The 21,596-nt window shown below is 37.9% G+C and overlaps 1 protein-coding gene across 4 annotated transcripts in view; it reads left to right on the forward strand.

The window, feature by feature from the left end:
- The window catches only part of plxnb1a (plexin b1a), an 87,275-nt gene that overhangs the window by 58,579 nt on the left and 7,100 nt on the right, over nt 1-21,596 (forward strand). For 2 of the 4 annotated variants that reach the window (XM_077214175.1, XM_077214174.1), the window contains 26 exons: nt 375-475; nt 593-725; nt 1,419-1,575; nt 2,778-2,886; nt 4,958-5,066; nt 6,077-6,757; nt 8,253-8,387; nt 8,530-8,652; nt 9,003-9,096; nt 10,371-10,537; nt 11,967-12,118; nt 12,310-12,415; nt 14,383-14,519; nt 14,885-15,064; nt 16,134-16,326; nt 16,440-16,682; nt 16,789-16,965; nt 17,057-17,205; nt 18,152-18,252; nt 18,346-18,563; nt 18,669-18,847; nt 18,950-19,016; nt 20,326-20,472; nt 20,656-20,821; nt 20,997-21,100; nt 21,206-21,290. In XM_077214175.1, coding sequence (XP_077070290.1) covers nt 375-475; nt 593-725; nt 1,419-1,575; nt 2,778-2,886; nt 4,958-5,066; nt 6,077-6,757; nt 8,253-8,387; nt 8,530-8,652; nt 9,003-9,096; nt 10,371-10,537; nt 11,967-12,118; nt 12,310-12,415; nt 14,383-14,519; nt 14,885-15,064; nt 16,134-16,326; nt 16,440-16,682; nt 16,789-16,965; nt 17,057-17,205; nt 18,152-18,252; nt 18,346-18,563; nt 18,669-18,847; nt 18,950-19,016; nt 20,326-20,472; nt 20,656-20,821; nt 20,997-21,100; nt 21,206-21,290 — 4,213 coding nt within the window. Of the gene's footprint in view, nt 1-374; nt 476-592; nt 726-1,418; nt 1,576-2,777; nt 2,887-4,957; nt 5,067-6,076; nt 6,758-8,252; nt 8,388-8,529; nt 8,653-9,002; nt 9,097-10,370; nt 10,538-11,966; nt 12,119-12,309; nt 12,416-14,382; nt 14,520-14,884; nt 15,065-16,133; nt 16,342-16,439; nt 16,683-16,788; nt 16,966-17,056; nt 17,206-18,151; nt 18,253-18,345; nt 18,564-18,668; nt 18,848-18,949; nt 19,017-20,325; nt 20,473-20,655; nt 20,822-20,996; nt 21,101-21,205; nt 21,291-21,596 lie in introns of all 4 variants that reach the window. The other 2 variants (XM_077214173.1, XM_077214172.1) reach the window with 1 other exon arrangement.

Consider the following 21,596-nt stretch of genomic DNA (forward strand, 5'->3'; position numbering starts at 1 on the left):
GATCTAAACCCAATAGAGCATCTTTGGGATGTGGTGGAACGGGAGCTTCGTGCCCTGGATGTGCATCCCACAAATCTCCATCAACTGCAAGATGCTATCCTATCAATATGGGCCAACATTTCTAAAGAATGCTTTCAGCACCTTGTTGTGTGTTCCTAATAATCCTTTAGGTGAGTGTATATCTTGTGTATGATTTTAATATAAATATACAAATTACCAAATATATATTAAAATCACCAAAAATAAGTGGAAAAGTGTAGATTTAATGTGGGTCATGAGCACACTCACTCGCCCGTATGCCTGGAGTGTAAACTCTGGGTCATCCCTGTGTGAAGTGTAAATAAGTGATTTGTCCTGCTGTGTCGTGTGGTCAGGTGGAGAAAAGGCCAGTGGCAGAGTGTGACAAGCACACGGATTGCACTTCCTGTCTGGCAGTGAAAGACCCTTACTGTGGTTGGTGTGTTCTTGACGGCCGGTGAGTTTTATCTTGTATTTTCGGCTTTGAACTCTGTAGTTTTCAGTTTATTTTAGGAGTATTTCTCTCTATCTGTTAGTTATCTTACATGTTTCTTTTTTCTGCTCGCTCCTCTAGGTGTGGGATGCGCTCAGACTGTAGGCTAGGCTCAGTTGAAGGTCATTGGCTGTGGAGTTTTGATGAGCAGCAGCAGTGCTTGAAAGTGGAGTCTCTGAGCCGATATAACGCGAGCCTTGGAGAACAGATAATGGTATAAAATCATTCAATCAGAAATTATGATGTGAGAATTTCAAAGCACCATCAAAATTCAGTCCCCCTTCAGCCCTAAAGCAATTCCATTGGCTGATCAGAAATCCTACAATATGTCAATCAATGTCTTTTATGCACTACCATTCGTTTTGGGTTCAAAATATGTTTTTATGGTTTTGAAAGAAATGTCCTATGCTCAACCATTTATTTCATTCAAAAATACAGTAAAAACACTAATATTGTGATATTTTATTTTATTATTTACAAATTAAAATTCAATTCTAATATATTTTAAAATTGAATCGATTCCTATGATGGCAATGCTGAATTTTCAGTCTTCAATGTCACATGATCCTTCAGAAATCATTCGAATATGCTGATTTGATGCTCAAGAAACATTTCTGATTATTACCGATGTTGAAAACAGTTGAGCTGCTTCATATTTTTTGTGCAAATAATGCTAAAAATAAAATCAGGATTTTTTAAATGAATAGAAAGTAAAAAAAAAAAAACACATTTATTTGAAATAGGAACATTTTGTAACGTTCCTTGCTGATTAAAAGTATTAATTTCTTTCATATAGACCCAAACTTTGAACAATAGTGTATATGACATAATAAACCCAAAATTATGTATATGTATTTATATGTGATGATTTTGAGACTACAACCATGACTAATGTTTCTTTTTTCAGATCGCTGTGGATGTGCTGGGTTTGCCCAGTCTGTTAGAGGGTGACATGTACTCGTGTTTCTTTGAAGACGCTGAAACAGCTGCTTCAGTCCAGGGCTCCACAGTCACCTGTGCCACTCCGGAGGCCCACAGACTTCCACATGTACAACAGGGAGAGGGTAAGACAACCCTCATGCAAATGATGTTTGGCTTCCTTGAGTCATTCCCTATGAAAACTGTCCGTAAGGAACTGGTTTACATGTGTAGAAACCTGTGTGTGGCCCGTTTTATGAGTTGAAAGTATGAAATCTTTGTTATTTTTAGTGATTTGACGTTCAAGCACCAATCGATTAATATAATTTAATTTATATTTTTTATTAATATAAAGGTTGACTTGACTACCAAAACTTTGGTTAAATTAATACATTATTCAGCAAGGACTAAACATATTTATAATGTTATGTTAAGATTTCTTTTTAAAAAAAATGCTGTTTTTAAACTTTCTATTCATCAAAGAATCCTGGGGAAATTATTATGGTTTCCACAAAAGTATTAAGCAGCACAACTGTTTTAAGCATTGATAATAAAAATAAATGTTTCTTGAGCATCAAATCAACATATAAGAATGATTTCTGAAGGATCATGTGACTGAGGACTGGAGTCAGCTTTGACCACAGGAAAAAATTACATTTTAAAATATATTACAATGGAAAACAGTTATTTTAAATTATATTAATATTTCACAATATTGCTGTTTATACTGTATTTTTCAAATAAATGGCAACCTGGTGAGCGTAAGAGATGTCTTTTAAAACATTTTAAAAATTCTGACCAACTCCAAACTTTTGAACAGTAGTATACAACCCTGTACGATCACTAGAATTCTGGTCATGTTCTGGTTTCACTGACTTCCTCTGTTGGTATGTGGAAGCATTCCACTAGAATGTTAATGATATTAAGTGAATGGGGAAATAAGCTGTGGATGGAGTCTCTAACTTAAAGTCGGCATGAAACAAAAGTTGCAATAGTCTTTTCTTCCCTATTATGGCGTATATTAGTGAAACGGCTTCTCGAGCAAGAAAAAAAGTAGGCTGTTGCTATTGGTGGATCTTATGTGAGAGACAGATTGTCCCGCCCTCACGGCAGTGAAAACATCATCAGAGAAGAGATGAGCTGCAAGAGTTTACTTTAAAAAATACAATAATTATGGACACAGATATTAAATAATTTGATTGATTCAGCAATATTCCATAAAGAAATACTGTATGAATTGATCATTTAGATTTCATGCCGACTTGTTTTTGTGACATGAAGTTCCATTGCCATAATATCCATTTAGTAATTTGAGCTAGACTTCTCTCATGTGTATCCTCTATAACAGATTCTGTGTCCGTCACACTGTCCCTGCGCTTCCGGACTGTCACCGTAGCGGGCGCAGACTTCACCTTCTACGACTGCTCTGTGGTGCAGCAGCTCTCGGGCAGCATGCCGTAAGTCACATCAACTCTCTTGTGTTTTAACTCCACACAGGTAAAGCAATCACAGAAATACAGTACTTTTTTTCATTCTTAAAATGACAATTCTGTCATTAGTTACTTACCCTCATGTCATTCCAAACTTGTAGCACTTGAACTGTTTTTGTCCAGTGAAAGTCAGTGGGGTTTAGAAGCTTGTTTCCGGCACCGAATAAAAAGAAATGATAAAAGATAATTGTGAATGTAAGTTATAAAGTCAGAATTGTGGAAAAATCCATTCTATTTTTCCAATAGGGATTTAAAAAAAAGTCTTTGATACAGCGTTATAAGCCATGAACCAAAACAGCCAGCTATGAGGTGAATTAATAACATTACAAACTCTGAAATCTGAAAATCAGGCACAAACAAAAAGGTACAAGACTGTGTACTTAATGTCTTTAGTGAGGGGAAAGAACAACAATCCCATGAAGCATTGCAAACAGCATAATGGAATTAAAAATGATGGAGAAATATATTAAATAGAGCAGTTTTTATATATATATATATATATATATATACACATACACATACACACATCACTTGGAGAGATCAACTTGAATATGTAATTTGCGGCGCTTCATGTGAGTGGGCGGAGTTAGAGCTGTGTAGGCCTCCTAGGTTTCGCTTTTTTCGACTCTGATTGATGGAATTTTCTGTTCGGCATCATGACTAATTTAATTTTTCAGCAAAAATTCCGCTGTTCAACAATTATTTTGAAAATATGTTGAAATAATATGGGCTGACGGCTTCAACAGAAGCAAATATCGACCATTAACAACCTCGTAGCTCACAGTAGCTCTGTTTTTAAAGGTTTATAAGTTATCGTTAAAAATCATTTTCCCAATGGAGAAAATAGGGTTTTTACTTCCGGAACCCGACTGTTGCACTCAATTGTAAGATGTACAAAAATCATAATTGCGACTTCATATCTCACAATTTGGACTTTATAGCTCTCAATTCTGAGAAATAAATTCAGAATTGTGAGATGAGTCACAATTACCTTTTTTTTAAATGATTATTCCATGGTAGAAACAAGCTTCCATAGTGGTGTCCACTGTTGTTTTGGACTCCATTGACTTTAATTATATGGAAAAAAATTGAGGACAAAAAACATTGGAAATGGGCAAAATTGTAATACAGAATAAATACATGTAAGAACGTTTTAAACATTTAGTGTTATGCCGTCATCATCATCCAAGAGCAATATTAAAACATCCATTGGTAAGCGACTGATTCTTGTTGAAGAATGTCCCATAGGCGTGAGAGGGGCAGGGCAGCTGTCTCTCTCTCTCTCTCTCTCTCTCTCTCTCTCTCTCTCTCTCTCTCTCTCTCTCTCTCTTTCTCTCTTTCTCTCTTTCTCTCTTTCTCTCTCTCTCTCTCTCTCTCTCTCTCTCTCTCTCTCTCTCTCTCTCTCTCTCTCTCTCTCTTTCTCTCTTTCTCTCTTTCTCTCTTTCTCTCTCTCTCTCTCTCTCTCTCTCTCTCTCTCTCTCTTTCTCTCTGTCTCTCTCTCTCTCTCTCTCTCTCTCCCTCTCTCTCTCTCTCTCTCTCTCTCTTTCTCTCTGTCTCTCTCTCTCTCTCTCTCTCTCTCTCTGTCTCTCTCTCTCTCTCTCTCTCTCTCTCTCTCTCTCTCTCTCTCTCTCTCTCTCTCTCTCTCTCTCTCTCTCTCTCTCTCTCCCTCTCCCTCTCCGGACCTCAGTAACACGTCCCTGATGATTTAACAGCTGTTTCCCACATTCCACCATTCCCCAGCCCTGCCATATCCTCTGCCTTGACCATCCTCCCTTACCCATACACCCCTGCAGACAGCCGCTGATGGGACGGCTCTCCCTGATGCTGTTTTGATTTGTGATGTGGGAACGCTGTGAACTCAGCTCTATGTTGTTTGATGAGTTTAGGGGAGTCATGTGTAATTTGAGAGCTCAGCTATTTTGGATGCAGGGCAGCTTTACTATCTTCATCTTAATGCTCAGAGGGGTGTAGATGGGTTTAATTAATGCAGTCACTCCTAACTTTCGGTCCATTATTTTCTGTCTTGTTGTGTTTGTAGGTGTAGTGGTTGTGTCAACAGCCGTTGGAAATGTAACTGGTGCATCCACCAGCATGTGTGCACTCACCGGTCCACGTGTGACCGCGGTGCGATCATCTACAACCAGAATGTAAGTTTTTGGTAGTATGATAAGTCATATCAGTGAGTTTGATATGCTGTGTGCAATTGTGGTACAGTCCAAAAGTCTAAGACCAACAGTGCATATTTTGCATAGGTCTAATTGAAAATAATTTCTTAGCAAATGTGTTTAAGTATTTTATATCTACACTACCATTCAAAGGTTTAGATTTGGTACAATTTTTTTGAAAGAAGTCTCTTATGCTCACCAAGGCTGATTTATTTGATCACAAATACAGTGAAAACAGTAATGTTGTGAGATATTCCAATTTAAATTAACTGTTTTCCATTGTAATATATTTTAAGATTTTATTCCTGTGATGCACAGCTGAATTTTCAGCATCTATAGTCTTCAGTCACATGATCATTCAGAACTCAATCGATTTGAGGCAAAATTATCAATGTTGAAAACAGTTGAATATAAAGATTAAAAGAACAGCATTTATTTGAAATAGAAATGTATTAATATTATAAATGTCTTTACTGTCACTTTAATGTCATCAATTTAATGCATCTATTAATGCTGAAGAAAAGTATCCATTTCTTTAAAAAAAAAAATCTTACTGTTCCCAAACTTGAACTGTAGTGTATTTAAATTTCTTTTAAATAAATTATTTAATCAGCATTTGTCCCCATTTTTCTTTTTCTTTTTTTTACAAATTTACATACTTGATTAGTGCAAGTACATAATTGATGAGTGCAAAATGTAAAATATTTATTATACAATTTGTCATTCTATATCTTTTGTTAAAAAATTTAGATTTACTTGAAGTTTTAAATTGGCTATATTCAATATGGTCTCAGACTTTCGGACGCCACTGTATGTGTTTCCAGTTCCTTTTTGCTTTGAATAACCATTTTTGGTTCCTATATGTAACACTTGTTTGTGTGTTTTATGATTTTTTATTTAGTTTAACATTGTTTATTGTTTCGAGTTTATTTCAGTTGCCATTTATTTAATTTTTCCCCTCATTCTCTCTGTTGTCCTGTGTTCGTCTAAAGTTCACGCTCCCCACATCTGCTCCTCAAACAATAAAAGACTTTGACGTGTACACGTATACCACCTCAACACCCACGACAACAACCCTCTCGACCACTGAGGTTGCCATTACAAATGAAGCCACTGTCCCGACTACCCCTTCAGTGACCCCTCCCACTACACCAGAGCCCACTGCCGCCCCCACCACACCTCTGGAAACCACAACCCCTCTCACCGAAGCACCCACTACCCCCAACCACGTCACAACGTCCTCCATGCGCCCATCCAGTGCCACTACAGAGTCAACCGATTCGTTCACAGAGGCAACGACCCTCTCGCAAAATGGCTCTTGGGTGGAGGAGCGCATTCAGGTAGGTTTGCTGTCGACACCGACCCCGCAATCATACGAAGAACTTGTGGGACATTCATCGCATGAAGAGGCCGCTGAAGTGACGCTGCCCGCATTGAGAGCTGGGGAAGTGGTGACAATGGGGCCGTTGAGTGAAGCGCTGCCCTCATCTTCCACTGAAGTGGTCACCCTCTCGCTGGCGGAGATGGATATAGATGCCCTCATAGACACGGGCGTCCCGGTGTCGTCAGCCAGCGCCCCCTCTGGCGACGGTGAGGCAGGGCCTGATTCATCCGATTTCCCCCTCGCTCCAGACACAGACTACCAGTCAGACTCGGATGACCTTTTCCTCCCGGTGAGTGTGGTTCCTCGGGGGAACTCTGCTCGCATGTTGTGCTGCAGAGGCTGGAGGTTGAACGTACCTAAAGCGGGAATTATATGCGTGAATGATGGGATGTATAATTAAATAGATGAAAGCAGTTCTGCTCTATTACTTATTTAACCATAATTATATATTAAAGGCATTTAATGTCTCAACATTAAAGGGATGTTCTGGGTTCAGGATGATGTTGATTTGCACAGAAATTAATTTTGACTCATCCATCAGTTTGATAAAACAAGCAAAAATGGAGTTTACGGTAATGTTCTTACAGTTTACATGGATAGTTCATTACAGAAGATTTTATGATCATTTACTCACCCTCATGTCATCCCAAACCTGTTTGACTTTTGTTCTCTGTTGAACATGGAAAAATATATATTCTTAGAAATGTCTCTGTGTTTTTTTGTCCATACGATGAAAGTCAGTGGGGTCCTAACATGTTGTTTTTTGACCCCTTTGACTTTCATTGTATGGAGAAAAAGATTTTTTATGTTTCACAGAAGAAAGTAAGTCACACAGAACGACATCAGGGTGAGTAAATGATGACAGAATCATTTTTGTTTTGCTATCCTTTCAAATTTTATTGAGTGCAACGGTGGGCTTTCAGAAGTAAAAAAAAATCTTGTTCATTTTCTCCATACGGGAATTGATTTTTAAACGAAAACATGAAAACCTTTGAAGACAGATCAACTGTGAGCTGCAAGGTTGTTAATCAGTGGCATATGCTTTGTTGAAGCCATCAGGCCATATGATTTCAGCTTAATCCAATTAACAGTGGATTGAATTTCTGGTAAAAAACAAAAATAATAATTACATTACCATGATTCTGCAGAGAAATCTCAAATTGTGTCGTAAGTGCCAGCCCAATCCCATGAAGCACTGCAAATTATGTTATCTAGCCAGTTTCCCTATGCTATCAAACTACTTAAATATTTGTATGCACATTATTTTTAAACATATTTAAATAAATGGTTTTAAATGTAACCATAGTTTTTATTCTGATTATATCGTTCACAATGCTTCATGGTATTGTAGTTCTTTTCCCCATTTAACGATGTTAAGTACAATGTTTTGTACCTTTTTGTCCAATTTTCTAATACCTTTTTGTGTCAAATAAATTTTTGTAATGTGATTCACCTTGTAGCTGGTTGTTGGTTCATGGCTTTTCATTCTTTAGCAGCAACAAAAATCCCTTTGGCAAAAAAAGAATGAATATTTAAATGAACCATGAGTGAACCCAGAACATTTATTTAATCGTTTCATTTGAGTCTGGTGGCTGTTTACCATTTGTCTTTATTTTTCCTTTTAATTTTTTGTCTAATCTGTGTCTAACACACTCACTTTTGTTGTTCTGTCAGCCTGGTTTGCTAAATATAACAGAAGCTAATATATATTCCATGTCTGCTCCTTTAAAGGCAGTGGTGTGTGTGTGTGTAATGAAGTGTATTGTCCATCTGTGTGTGATCAGGATGAAGAGAGTTTACTGATCAGCAGAGGTTCTCACGCCTGTCCGTGTGTGGAGAGCATCCAGGGAAGCACTCTTCTACCTGTCAATGTTGCGAGGAAGATCACTCTGGTGGGGCGCAACTTACACCTCTATCAGGTGATGCAACGTCTTGAGGCTTGTTGGAGCTTGATAGTCTAGCACGGTTCGACTGTGACTATGACTATGATCATAATGTCTGGTTATGCTCACTTGGCAGCATTTATTTGAAATATAAATATTTTGTCTGTGTATTTTAAAGGATAAAGATCTTGAATACCAGTGTGTGTTGGTGATTGAGGGCCGGTCTGTGGTGGTGGACGCTTATGTGGAAGTGGACGACACTCAGCCATCTCTGTTCTTCATTACCTGCCAGCTACACCAGGTCCGCGAGCACAACCTAAATGTGACTTTAAAGTGGCCATCAATAACTGCTAAGAAAATTCAAGATATCAATATGCTAAATCATGTTAGAAACATGGTAAAACATGTCAGCAGTGTGTTAAAACATGCTAGCAGTGTGCTAAAACATGCTAGCAACATGTTAAAACACACTAGCGACATGCTAATCATGCTTGCAAAATGCTAAAACATGGTAACATGTTAGATCAGGCTAGCAATGTGTTAAATAATGCTAGTAGCAATAGCAATAACTGCTAGCAATAACAGTTACATGCCTGTGTAAAGCTTTGTTATGGTATTTAAAATGATTGTGATTGTTTCTTGGTTTCAAAGTACTCCTACTCTGCTGTCATGGAGGAATACAGCAGCATGATCTCAGTCAGGAGGAGGGACTCCTTCCAGATGGATTACCCAGCGGATCTGCATGGTACATTATCCATTGTTTGTGTAGACCGGCTCTTAGCTATTTTGAATGTGCTATTTCTGTTTGGCCATGTACACACTGTTAAGTTTCAGGAGTGACAAATGCATTTAAATACAGAAGTGAGTCCCCTCAATTATTGTTGTGTGTATAGAACCCGGCTATCTCCCGAAACTATTAGTAACCATAGCAGTGTCCTGGCATGTCATGTGTTTGGTATCCGCTAGAGCTGTGGAATATAATCGTTTTATAATCGGGGGTGCTGAGGGCACGCAAGGTCTCTCGCTCTCTCCCTCTCTGCCGTGCGCGCGCTACACAGTTTGGAGCACATACAGTAGGCTATGTTCTGTCTCGCATGTGCGGCTCTAGATTCCAGGAGATTTGAACTAATTTACGGGCACCAGAGAGCCGCTATCAATATGCAGGATTTTTATAGGTTAATTTTTTTTAAACAATTCAGCGCAACTCCAAAAAGGAGGAGAAATGAGTGTCCGACTTGAGGCTGCGCCGGACAGGGGGCTTAAAATCCGAACTGTCCGGCCAAATTCCGGACGTATGGCCACCCTACTAGCAAAGCTTGACAACTATCCTACGACAACATGTTAAAACATGTTAGCCACGTCCTAAAACATGCTAGAAACATGTTAATTCATGCTAGCAATGTGCTAATCATGCTAGCAACATGTTAAAACAAGTTAGCAATGTGCTTATTCAAATTAGCAGTGTTAAATCATGCTAGCAACCTGTTAATTCTTAATAGCATGATAAAACATGCTAGCAGTGTGTTAAAACATGTTAGCAGTGTGCTAAATCATGCTAGCAACATGCTAATTATGTTAGGAAAATGCTAAAACATATTAACATGCTAGCAACGTGTTAAATCATGTTAGAAACATGCTAATTTATGTTAGCAATATCCTTTTAAGTTATTTAAAATTTCAGATAAGGCTTTGCCAAGCTAACATCAAATTTAGTTCTCAAATTGTACACTAGTTTTTCATTAATACACTAAAGACTAAAGAATTTTTTCATTTGATTAAATTTCTGTAATATTTCTTAATTGGGTGCTTCTTTTAAATAGACGTAAAATGAAAACCAAAATTTAAAGCACTGTTAATTTAATTTGTTTGTTTCTTATATTTCGACACTGAAAAATTCTTCTCTAAGTTACTGAAGTGTGTATGTGCAGAAAAGGATAAAGCACTGAAAGGTAAATGGACAGCTGAATTTACTGCAGTGTGTACGTGGCCGTTGTTTCACGTGTGTTTTTGTCTTTGCAGTACGGCTGTATAACTGCTCAGTGGGCCGCTCTGACTGCAGTCGCTGTCACACGGCTGATCATGAGTACGGGTGTGTGTGGTGCGAGGGCTCTCGCTCCAGCTGCGTCTTCAAGAGCTCCTGCGCCGGCCACGTCCAGCAGACCTGCCCTGCACCTCACATACACACGGTGAGGGACACGCGGCTTTCCTTGTGCTCGCTGTGAGCCCTTCACAGTGTGCTTAGTCAGTTAAAGTGATAGTTCACCCAAAAATGAAAAGTCTGTCCCCATTTACTCACTCATTCTGTATTTTTTCCCTCCATATCATACAAAAAAGATCTTCTACTCTTTCATTTTTGTGTGAACTGTCCCTTTAAGAAATTGAAACAAAACTGGCAGGCTAAACGGCATTGTAAGATTTTTCATCTGAAATATACATGATCATCCTTGAAGGAGTGACCCTTGTCCTTTAAATGAAGATGTGGTACTGTTTCTCACCCTGTGGGGCAGGCCTTTCCGTGCTGACCTGTGTGTTTGTACAGTAATTGTTTTGTCTTCTGGATTTATAAATCGGGGCATATCAGATCACAATGAGGTCGCATTTGTAGGCCACATACGTCATTGAGGCTGCTTCATTTCAGTAAACTGACCACTACATTCCAAAGTCATTAAGAAAATACAAGTGATGCTTCACTAAGAATAACGGTCAATTTAATAATGGTTACTGTTATGAAATAAGACATCCTTTATGAAGTATGCGACCTCTGGAAGATGTTAAGTAATTGTATTGGAAACAACAATCTACGCACCCGGTGTTATAGATTGCAAATCAAAACTGGACCAATCAGTGGCGAGTAAAGTGACATAAGCCACTCCCCCTGTTTATCGCTCGGATTTAAAGCAGTTTATAATGAAAAACATTTAGAGACAAAATGATCCATCTTTTGCTGGTAATTATTTATTATATTTATAATATAGGAATTATATTTCTGTATCATTCATGTAACATTCATATAATTATATTAATTGACAATTAGTATTAAACTTTGAATTTAGATTAATATAAATATAAATACAAGTTTTAACATATAAAGCTTTAAAACAGATTAAGCTTACATGTATACTTTTTAGCTCTTAGTGAACCTATATAAATTATTATTTACATTCGGTTGATACACATGCATTGTTATAGTCAGATATTTGTATTCGGCTGAGCTGCTAGCAGCAGGGTTTATTGTTGTCTTGTGAATGAATTTAAATATTTTTTTCATAACGATCTCATCTTTAACAGAGAAGTGAATTGATTTCTGAAGGATCATGTGACTTAAGACTGGAGTAACGATGCTGAAAATTCAGCTTTTGCATCACAGCTATAAATTACATTTTAAAGTATATTCAAATAGAAAACACTTATTAAAAGTCTTATAATATTTCACAATATTACTGTTTTTACTGTATTTCTGATCTAATAAATGCACCCTTTCAGAACATAAGAGACGTCTTTCAAAAACGAAGTCTCGATTCCCTCATGCAATGCAAATTTATGGGATTTTATTTTCACCTGTTATATCATTGGGTAGATTACTGATTTACATAACTCATTTGTGTTTTATCTCAGATTGAGCCCCTTTCTGGTCCAGTGGAGGGCGGCACAGTGTTGACGGTGTCTGGCTCTAATCTGGGTCAGAGAGCTGAAGACATCCAGCAGTCTGTGACTGTAGCAGGTGTCCCCTGCACCGTCATCCCGGACAGATACGAGGTGTCCTCCAGGTAAATCCAACAGCGGTGTATCATACCACATGATCTGAGGGTTTCTGATCTTAAAGTGAGGGCTTGCTGTATATTACTAGCCTTCGTTAATGACATTGTATTAACGGCTTCAGGCGATTGAGTTCCACAGTGTGATGAAGAGTATTGATCCACTGCACTGATTAATGGGAGGTCTCTTTTGTGCCTGTTAGCATTGTTTGTGAGACCACAGCGAGCGCAGGGGAACTGAGCGGGCATGTCTCGGTGCAGGTTAAAGGCGGAGGAATCGGGCAGTCTGCCCAGCGCTTCCGTTACCAGGTAACCATTAATCCATCACGCCACTAAAGGGAAAACAGTGGTTTAGCAAGACTGAATTATGTGCAAGGAATTCATGCAGTGTTTATTAAAGTCAGGGAGATATTTGACTGTTTTTAAAACACTGCAAAAATTGATTTTCTTAAATGGTGCTTCTGTCTTGTCCTCCTTAAAACCTTAGAAAGGTTAAAAAAAGAGAGAATATGTTCATGTTTATTTTTTCAGTGGTGAATTAAAGGAGGAAATATAATTAGATTTACGCTTCAAACAAGGAGGGAAAAAACAAAAGAGACAAATTTTCTCGTAAACAATTCTTATACAATTCTACAGTTTTTTTTATTTGACAAAATTGCAAAAGGTATTAAGACTTTAAAGGGTTAGTTCACCCAAAAATGAAAATTCTGTCAGTATTTACTCACCCTCATGTTGTTCCAACTCCGTAAGACCTTCGTTCATCTTCGGAACACGAATTAAGATATTTTTGATTAAATCTGAGAGCTGGATCACTCCTCCATACTAGTCCATAGGCTTCTTGAGGGATTGAACTTGCCGGCCTCGAAAAGTTATTAAATACATCGTTAAAAAATAGTCCAAGTGACTACAGTGGCTCAATCTTAAGTTTATCAAGCGACGAGAATACTTTTTGTGCGCAAAAAAAAAAAAATTAACGACTTTATTTCAACTATTCATTTCATTCTCTGTGGGCCTCGAGTCAGTTAACTTAGTGTGATCGCGTAGAGCTACTGTGTTATACGTCACACGCATCGCACACATGACCAGCGTAGGCCAATAGAGAGCCAACGTGTGACGCACAAAAAGTATTCTTGTCGCTTGATAAACTTAAGATTGAGCCACTGTAGTCACTTGGACTATTTTAACGATGTCTTTAATGAATTTTCGGGCCTGGCAAATTTCAATCCCTGAAGAAGCCTATGGACTAGTATGGAGGAGTGATCCAGCTCTCAGATTTAATCAAAAATATCTTAATTCGTGTTCCGAAGATGAACGAAGGTCTTACGGGGTTGGAACAACATGAGGGTGAGTAAATACTGATAGAATTTTCATTTTTGGGTGAACTATCCCTTTAATGTTTATTTTCAATTTAAGGAAAAAATGAAAGGAAAGGGATAATTATTATTAATTATTATAATTATTAAATATATTAAAAATATATTTACAAATCTTATACAAATTCAATAGAGCTGCACGATTAATCATTAAAAGATCGGGATCTCGATTCAAACACCCACGCAATCTTATTCCGAAACAGCGATTCGTCTCTGACTATTAAACCTTTGACAAGAACGATCACAGCGAACATTCAGATCTGTGTTGGCGCTGCTGCTGATCCAGAGAGAGTAGTTGTCATGTAGGTATGAAACGGCTTTACAAACAGTCTTTTCAACCTCACAGTGTCATTATTTCTGTGTTACAGCAATTCAAATTATCACAGAAGTACTGGGATAAAAGTTTATAGTTCGGATATTAACACTGATGTCTATGGGAGTGATCAAAATAGAGTAAATCTCCTTTTGAAAGTATCATTACATTGATGCACCAGTAGGTGGCAACAAGGAACTGTTAAAATTGTTTATTGAATCGTTTATTTAAGAGATTTCATCCAATAATGAAACGTGTTCATGAATCGTTGAATCATTCATTAAAACCAACTTTAAAAAAAATGTTTATTCAAATTAATTAAATATTTTTTTAATAAACTGCAGCAATTAACATTTTGTCTGAACCTCTAATTGACATGTTATTTTGTTTAGATTCATTCAGAATCGTGGGGAAATAGTGATCTCTATTTTTTCTTAAAAATTGTGATTCTCAATTTAGCCAGAATTGTGCTATACTTAATATATCGTATATGTGTTATTCAGGTACTTTAATAGGATGGGATCCTTGTTACTGCACCACATATCTAAGGCAGTGTTTTATGACGCATGTTCTGTTTTCCTAAACTCAAGGACCCAGTGTTATTGGGAGTGTATCCTCTGAAAGGCCCAATGTCAGGCGGCACATCACTCACGATCACGGGACAGAACCTTCTGACGGGCCGTGCCAGTGAGATCAGCATCCTGATTGGTGGAGTCCCGTGTCACATGTAAGTGACTGTATAGAGCATCGTCCTCTACAGCAGTCCAATCAGACAGAAGTCATCAGTAAATCTCATTATGATATCATCTTGACCACACACACACACTATCTGATATCATCACAACTGATATCATGTCAGCTGATAATGTCTTTATATAATTAATCATCCTTCTGTTAAAGATGTTGCTTAATGTGGTTTGGTGGTAGATCCAAAACAATGATTTATGTCCTAAATATATAAATTCTTATATATAAATGCTCCCTACATTTCACATGAGTGTTTTTTGGGTTTTTTGTGTGATTTATTCCTGTTTAAACTTGGTAACAGTACATTAGATTGATCAGAGTTTAATGCAGTCTGTGTCTTAACAGTTCTCCCGAGCAATACAACAACGAACATTTTGAATGTGTGACTGGAGGGAGTAACAGAACCGGAGAGAGTGGCGTTACAGTGCGGTTTGGGAGAGCTCAGCGCCATCTACAGGAAAAGATGTATCATTACACTCCAGACCCCAATGTGACCTATGCTGCTCCCTCCAAAAGCTTCCTCAGGTAAGGAACATAATATTTACATTTATATATATATATATATATGCGTGTGTGTGTGTGTATGTGTGTGTGTCTTTTTTTCAATTTGCAAAAGTTATTAACACTTGTTTTTGAGAATATATATTGTCTATTTTCCATTAATGAATTAAGGAATAAAACGTACTTTAATTTAGTATAAAAAAGTAATTTTGTCAATGGAGAAAAAATATTTTCTCTGAAAACAATTTTACAATGCAATAAAGTAAATTTATCTTGTTTTAAGGATTTAACTTCTTTTTTTTTTACATCCATTTTCCAAACTGCTTGTCCCACACTCTTAAAAATAAAGGTTCCAAAAGGGTGTTTTCACAGCAATGACATAGAAGAACCATTTTTAATTCCTCAAAGTACTTTTCAGTGAACAGTTCTCAAAAGAACCATGTTTTTTTTTAGTGTGAAGAGCATAATAATATACCAAAGAACCCTTTTTCCACTATAAATAACCTTTTGTGCAATTAAAAGGTTCCATGGATGTTAAAGGTTCTTCATAGAATCATAAATGCTAATAAATGAGAGCTAGAGCCTATTTTATTTCATTTAAATAAAAACCTCTCAAAAGATTCCCATATAAGGAATGATATATTTACAGCTCTAAAGTACTTGTGCTTTTTTCATGTTGAATTTTTAGGAATATATATATATAAAAAAAATGTTTTGTATTGTTTATTTTATGTTTATAAAGTTATAAAATTAATTAAGACTTGGCAAGTCTAATTATGTCATTTATGTAAATGTATGCTGTCATGTGATCATTTATTTATTTATCTGTCAAATGGCAGAACATTTCTATAAATTGTCTTTTTGGACTGGGGTGTTCTCAACATTAAAGTTATCATTTTTATTTCAAAAGCTCTTTATTGTAATTTACAGAAAGGATGCAGGTAGATATTATGGTTATTTTAGACATGCACATCAATTAACAAATTAATGTAATTTTTTCCCATCAGTGATTTGGAAATAGAAAAATGTGTTGCTATTATTATTAGTCAGCATACATAATACCCAAGTCATTAATCATCTGTGTTTGTGTAAGCGGGGGCCGTATCATTCGAGTGTCTGGCCAGCATCTGGACGTGGTACAGGAGCCACGTATCCTCGTGACCCTGACCCCTCTGGAGAAGAAGAAGAAGAGGAGGAGGAGGAGGAGTGCGGATCCTCTCAGAAGGGAGCGTCGAATCGTCCCAGAGCCGAACTGTCCTGAAGATAGTCTCTGTGTCGTCAAACAGGTAGAGTTCACACAAGTGAGTCTGCGCTTGTGCCTTCTATCAACAAACTGACCAGCATTCCCAAGTCAGTTATTAAAATCCAGTCTTGCTTCTTCATGTCCTGTTCTGATCAGGTGGAGGAGCGGTGCACAGTGAACAGCTCGACTCTGATCCTGTGTCTCACCCCCGAGGTGGGACCCGAGGCCCTGCACGCTTCCGTCAGTGTGCGTTTCCTCCTGGATAACCTCCACTTTGATTTTGAGACGGTCAGCAGCAGCCCCTTCAGTTATGAGCCGAATCCGGTCCTTCACACCCTAAATCAAAACGACCCCAGCAAGCCCTTCCGCCACAAACCCGGCAGCATCATCTCTGTGGAGGTCAGTGTCTTCTCATCTGTGTGTGAATGCATAGCAGTGTTATTTCGTTTTTTGTACATACTTGAATGGTTCTATGGCGAGCGCTTTGTCTGAATTTGGATTCTAGGGGGAGAATCTGGACCTGGCTATGTCTAAGGAGGAGGTGGCCGCTCTGATTGGTGATGGAGAATGTGCTGTGAAGACTTTAACCAGAAACCACCTGTACTGTGAGCCCCCGACACAGCAGCCGACAGTGGCAGCGTCCAAGAAACGAGAGGCCGCCGAAACGCTTCCGGAGTTCACCGTACGCCAGCTCACATCTGAACCGGTTAGGGGTTTGTGGTGTTTTCCCAGTGATACAGTATAAGAATCTGTTTTTGTGTGCGTTTGTGTAGGTGAGGATGGGGAATCTGAACTTTTCTCTGGGACGGGTGCAGTATGATTCTCAGGGCCCCGCTGCCTTCCCTCTAGAGGCCCAGGTGGGAGTCGGGGTGGGAGCTTCCATCGTGGCTCTCATTGTGCTGGTCATCGTGCTCATATACAGGTATCATGCACCACTTACTAATGGAAGGATACGTTCAGACTGTCAGTCCAAATCCGATTTTTGTGCATATCCGATTGAAATCTTGATCAGAATGAGTTAATGTGGACATCAAAAAATCACATGAAATTAGTTTTTACAAATCCGTTTCAAGCTACATCCATACAGTATGTGGTTTGAAGTCCTATTCAAATCACATTTCTGGAAATCCGTCTCGATCGGATACACAAATAATCGGATATGGACTGATAGTGTGAACGTAGCCTTAGACGTATAGTAGTTGAAAATTGAATAAAAGGGTGACTGTCAAATGTTTTAAAATAAGTCTTAAAGATTTTGTAAGCATATTGTGTAGTTGTGCTTGGAGTCATTTTTTTATTTATTTGTGATAATTCAATGAAATTGTGCAGATATCATTTTTGGCCAGGCTGTCATACAAAGATAATATTTAATTTGGTTCTCTCATTTTTGCACGTGTTCATAATTTATTTGTATGACAGCCTGGCCAAAAATTATTTGAGAGTTTTGTTTTTCTATGCTTTTCTTTATTTATTTTTGCATGGTAAAATAAAATCTGTAGCTGTAGTTTGCCTTTTTTGCCAAAATATTTTGTCAGATAAATACCTCAACCAAGTTTGTTTTGTTCTTCCATCATTTTTAAAATAAAATATTTTCCTCATATTTTGATGGTTTTATTCAACTTGTAGGGTCATTAAAAACAAATATCCACTCCAGACATCACTTTTGGCCTATACCGTACAGTGGGGTCAAAAAGTGAAAGCTAGCAATATATTATTTTATATTATATTATATTATATTATATGAAAACCTACCTATATAAAATACCTACCTAGATTTCTATCTTTACAATAAATAATAATAATGTGCGTGCGTGCGTGCGTGCGTGCGTGCGTGCGTGCGTGCTTGTGTGTGTGTGTGTGTTTAACAGGAGGAAAAGCAAGCAAGCATTAAGAGACTATAAAAAAGTCCAGATCCAACTGGAGAATTTGGAGACGAGTGTCCGAGACCGCTGTAAAAAGGAATTCACAGGTCAGACGCTCCCACACAAACATCAGACTTTGCCTGCATGCTTGAAATCCCTTATAATCATAAACTGTATGTATGTGTGTGTGTTATGTGCAGATCTGATGACTGAGATGATGGATGTGTCCAGTGATCTCATGGGCTCTGGGATTCCATTCCTGGATTATCGTAAATACTCAGAGAGGATTTTCTTCCCGGGTCACCGCGATTCTCCACTGAGGCGGGATCTTGACGTACCCGCCTGTCGCCGGGCCACGGTGGAGCTGGGCCTGGTTCAGCTCTCTAACCTGCTCAACAGCAAACTGTTCCTCACCAAGGTAGGCTTTCCTTAAACCTGCGAGATGGAGGATTATTCAAACAACCACAAACTAGATTATATAGACCATTAAGGTTGGGTGTGTCCTCATCTCATTTCCCCACAGTTCATTCACACTCTGGAAGCCCAGCGAACCTTCTCTCCGAGGGACAGGGCGTATGTGGCCTCCCTCCTCACGGTGGCGCTGCACGGCAAGCTGGAGTATTTCACAGACATCCTAAAAACTCTGCTTAGTCACCTGGTGGAGCAGTACACCACTAAGAACCCCAAACTCATGCTGCGCAGGTCAGTAGTGATGAGGACATTATCATTAAGTCCCTATTGTGATCACAGAATGTTAAATCACATGATCAGGATTTAGATCTTTTAACTTGATTATGGTTGTAGGACTGAGTCTGTGGTGGAGAAGCTGTTGACAAACTGGATGTCCATTTGCCTTTACACCTTCCTCAGGGTGAGTGATGCTTGATTTGCTTTGGGTTTGCTGGAAGAGAGAACATAAAATAGAGGAAATCATGCCAATGATTGTAATTGAATAGCAAGCAAGCGTGCCATCGGCACGATGGCCTCGTGGGCAGTGCGCCGCCATATAGCGGCATTGCACTTCGGGTGACCCCGAGTTCAGGTCCCACTCTCTCTCCCACTTCGCTTCCTGTCTACTTACTGTACCTATCATAATAAAGTCAAAATGACAAATATAAACTTTAAAAAAATTATATATTTTTTTTAACTAGTGCATGGATAAAGTAACTTGGATTGAAGAATAATAAAATGAATTAACAATGTAAATGTTTTTTTCAAATGTTGTTACAGACTAAGTAGTTTTGAACAGAAAGTGATCTTTAATCCTATAAAGCCTACTGTATCATATTTGATACGCAAAATTTTCATTTCTGTTGTATCGGATTTATAGTTTCTACTGTTTCAGCAATTTAAAGGCCTATTTCTATAATTCTAAAAACATCCACCTTTTTGTTGTGAAATCTTTGCTGATTTCCATAAAGTAAATGTAGAAATAGATTTTATGTTGTTTGTATTATTTCAAGATGAATATTTAGTGCACTGAAGCAACTTAGATTTACTTATTATCCATACATAATTTTTAAGAAACATCATGTTAAAATGTGAGTATCAAATATGATACATCAGGCTTTTGAGGAAGCTTTATTTTACAGAGCTTGCTAACACTTTATTTTAAGGTGATGTAGCTACACGTTACTACATGTACTTACTATTGTAATAATAACAGTAAATAATGCATAATTACAAGGAACTAACCAAAACCAAACAAGTACCGTAACTAAATGTTGTTAATTAACATTAGTCAGTACTTATTTAACTACGTACAATGTAACTACGTCACCTTAAAATAAAGTGTAACCGAGAGCTTTGATTTATAAAACTAAGCATTTAAATATAATCTTATTAATGGGAGATATAGAATGACAACTGATATTTATATGCATATACTGCCATAAAGATTTACCCCCTTTTTTTTAAATATGAGCTCCATAGTCTCACTATTTCATACTAAATGTGCCATAAAAGCCTAATATGACATGCAAAAACACTTTTTTCAAACTTTTCTTTGTCTTAAGGTTCAATATGTAACACTTCCATTTTTAAAGAATGTGATTTTTCTGACTATTATTTCATATGTCAGGCTTTACAGGGTTAAGCAAGATAAAATAACAAAAAATTTATATTTCATGTTTCACATTCATTTAGTAAGAATCTACTATACTTTCTTTGTCCTGTGGCAGGATACAGCAGGGGAGGCGTTCTACATGCTGTTCAGAGCCATAAAGCACCAGGTGGATAAAGGCCCAGTGGACGCGGTTTCAGGCAAAGCCAAATACACACTCAACGACAACCGACTGCTGCGGGAAGATGTGGAGTACCGCACTCTGGTGAGACACACACGCTCTCTACACAGAGTTTGAAGCAGAAATCAACTTTATATGCTAGTCTCATGCATTATCTAGACTTTTACTCATGTATTATTCATGTTTTTGCTCAATGGTATACATTCACATATGACGTACAGAACCTTTTTCATGAGCAGTAAAACATATTTCCATGTTGTTCCATAGACTCTGAATGTCCTGGTGACCAACGGAGGTGCTGGTGAGTCTCAGACGGTCCCCACCAAAGTGCTGGATTGTGACACTATCACACAAGTTAAGGAGAAGATTGTGGAGCAGACATGTAAAGGCATGTCATACACCCAAAGACCCTCCGCAGACTCTGTGCATCTGGGTAAGCTGATAGAGTGTTTAAAAACCAAGCTAATAATTAAGAGAAATTACAATATTTATTACTTAAAATACTTAAATAAAAATGTTATTAAAATATTTATTTAATAATGAATATGTATTTCATATTTAAATAATATAATAAAATCCTAAAATTCCTGTATTCCTGTGTTTTATAGAGTGGAGGGCGGGAACGGCTGGTCATCTGATCCTGTCAGATCAGGACTTGACGTCAGTGGTTCAGGGGTCCTGGAAACGCCTCAACACTTTACAGCACTACAAGGTCTCTCAAGTTCTTCCTCAATCTAAAGACTTCAATTTGTGGAGTGAAATCTCACGTGCTGATTTTTTTTGTGAGCCCTTGTTGATTTGTAAGTGTTTCCTGCAGGTCCCAGATGGTGCCACAGTAACACTGGTGTCACGACAATCCAAGCAAATCCACCACGACAGCCAAGACTACATACCAGGGGAGAGTGAGTTTCCTTGTTTTTCAGCACAACGTGGAGTTAAGTTTTTTTTCACGACTTCTGAGCAACAACACAATTTACCACAAGTTTCGTAGAGGATAGCAAATAACAAGCGAGCTTTGAAAAAAGAAAATGGGATAAGACGTTCCAAAGCCATGCCTTCACCAAAACACATGAACATGCTCACAGCCAGTGGTGAGTCTTGAGTTGGAGGTATGCAAATACATAGGTTGATAGGCAGGTAGGACATCCTATCATTACATTAGGACCGAATGCAATGATTGGATGAAAAGTTTTTGGTCCAGAGACTTC

This window comes from Siphateles boraxobius, unplaced genomic scaffold, assembly GCF_051911475.1.
Source record: "Siphateles boraxobius isolate OS27281-9 unplaced genomic scaffold, OSU_SipBor_1 68, whole genome shotgun sequence".
NCBI lineage: Eukaryota > Metazoa > Chordata > Actinopteri > Cypriniformes > Leuciscidae > Siphateles > Siphateles boraxobius.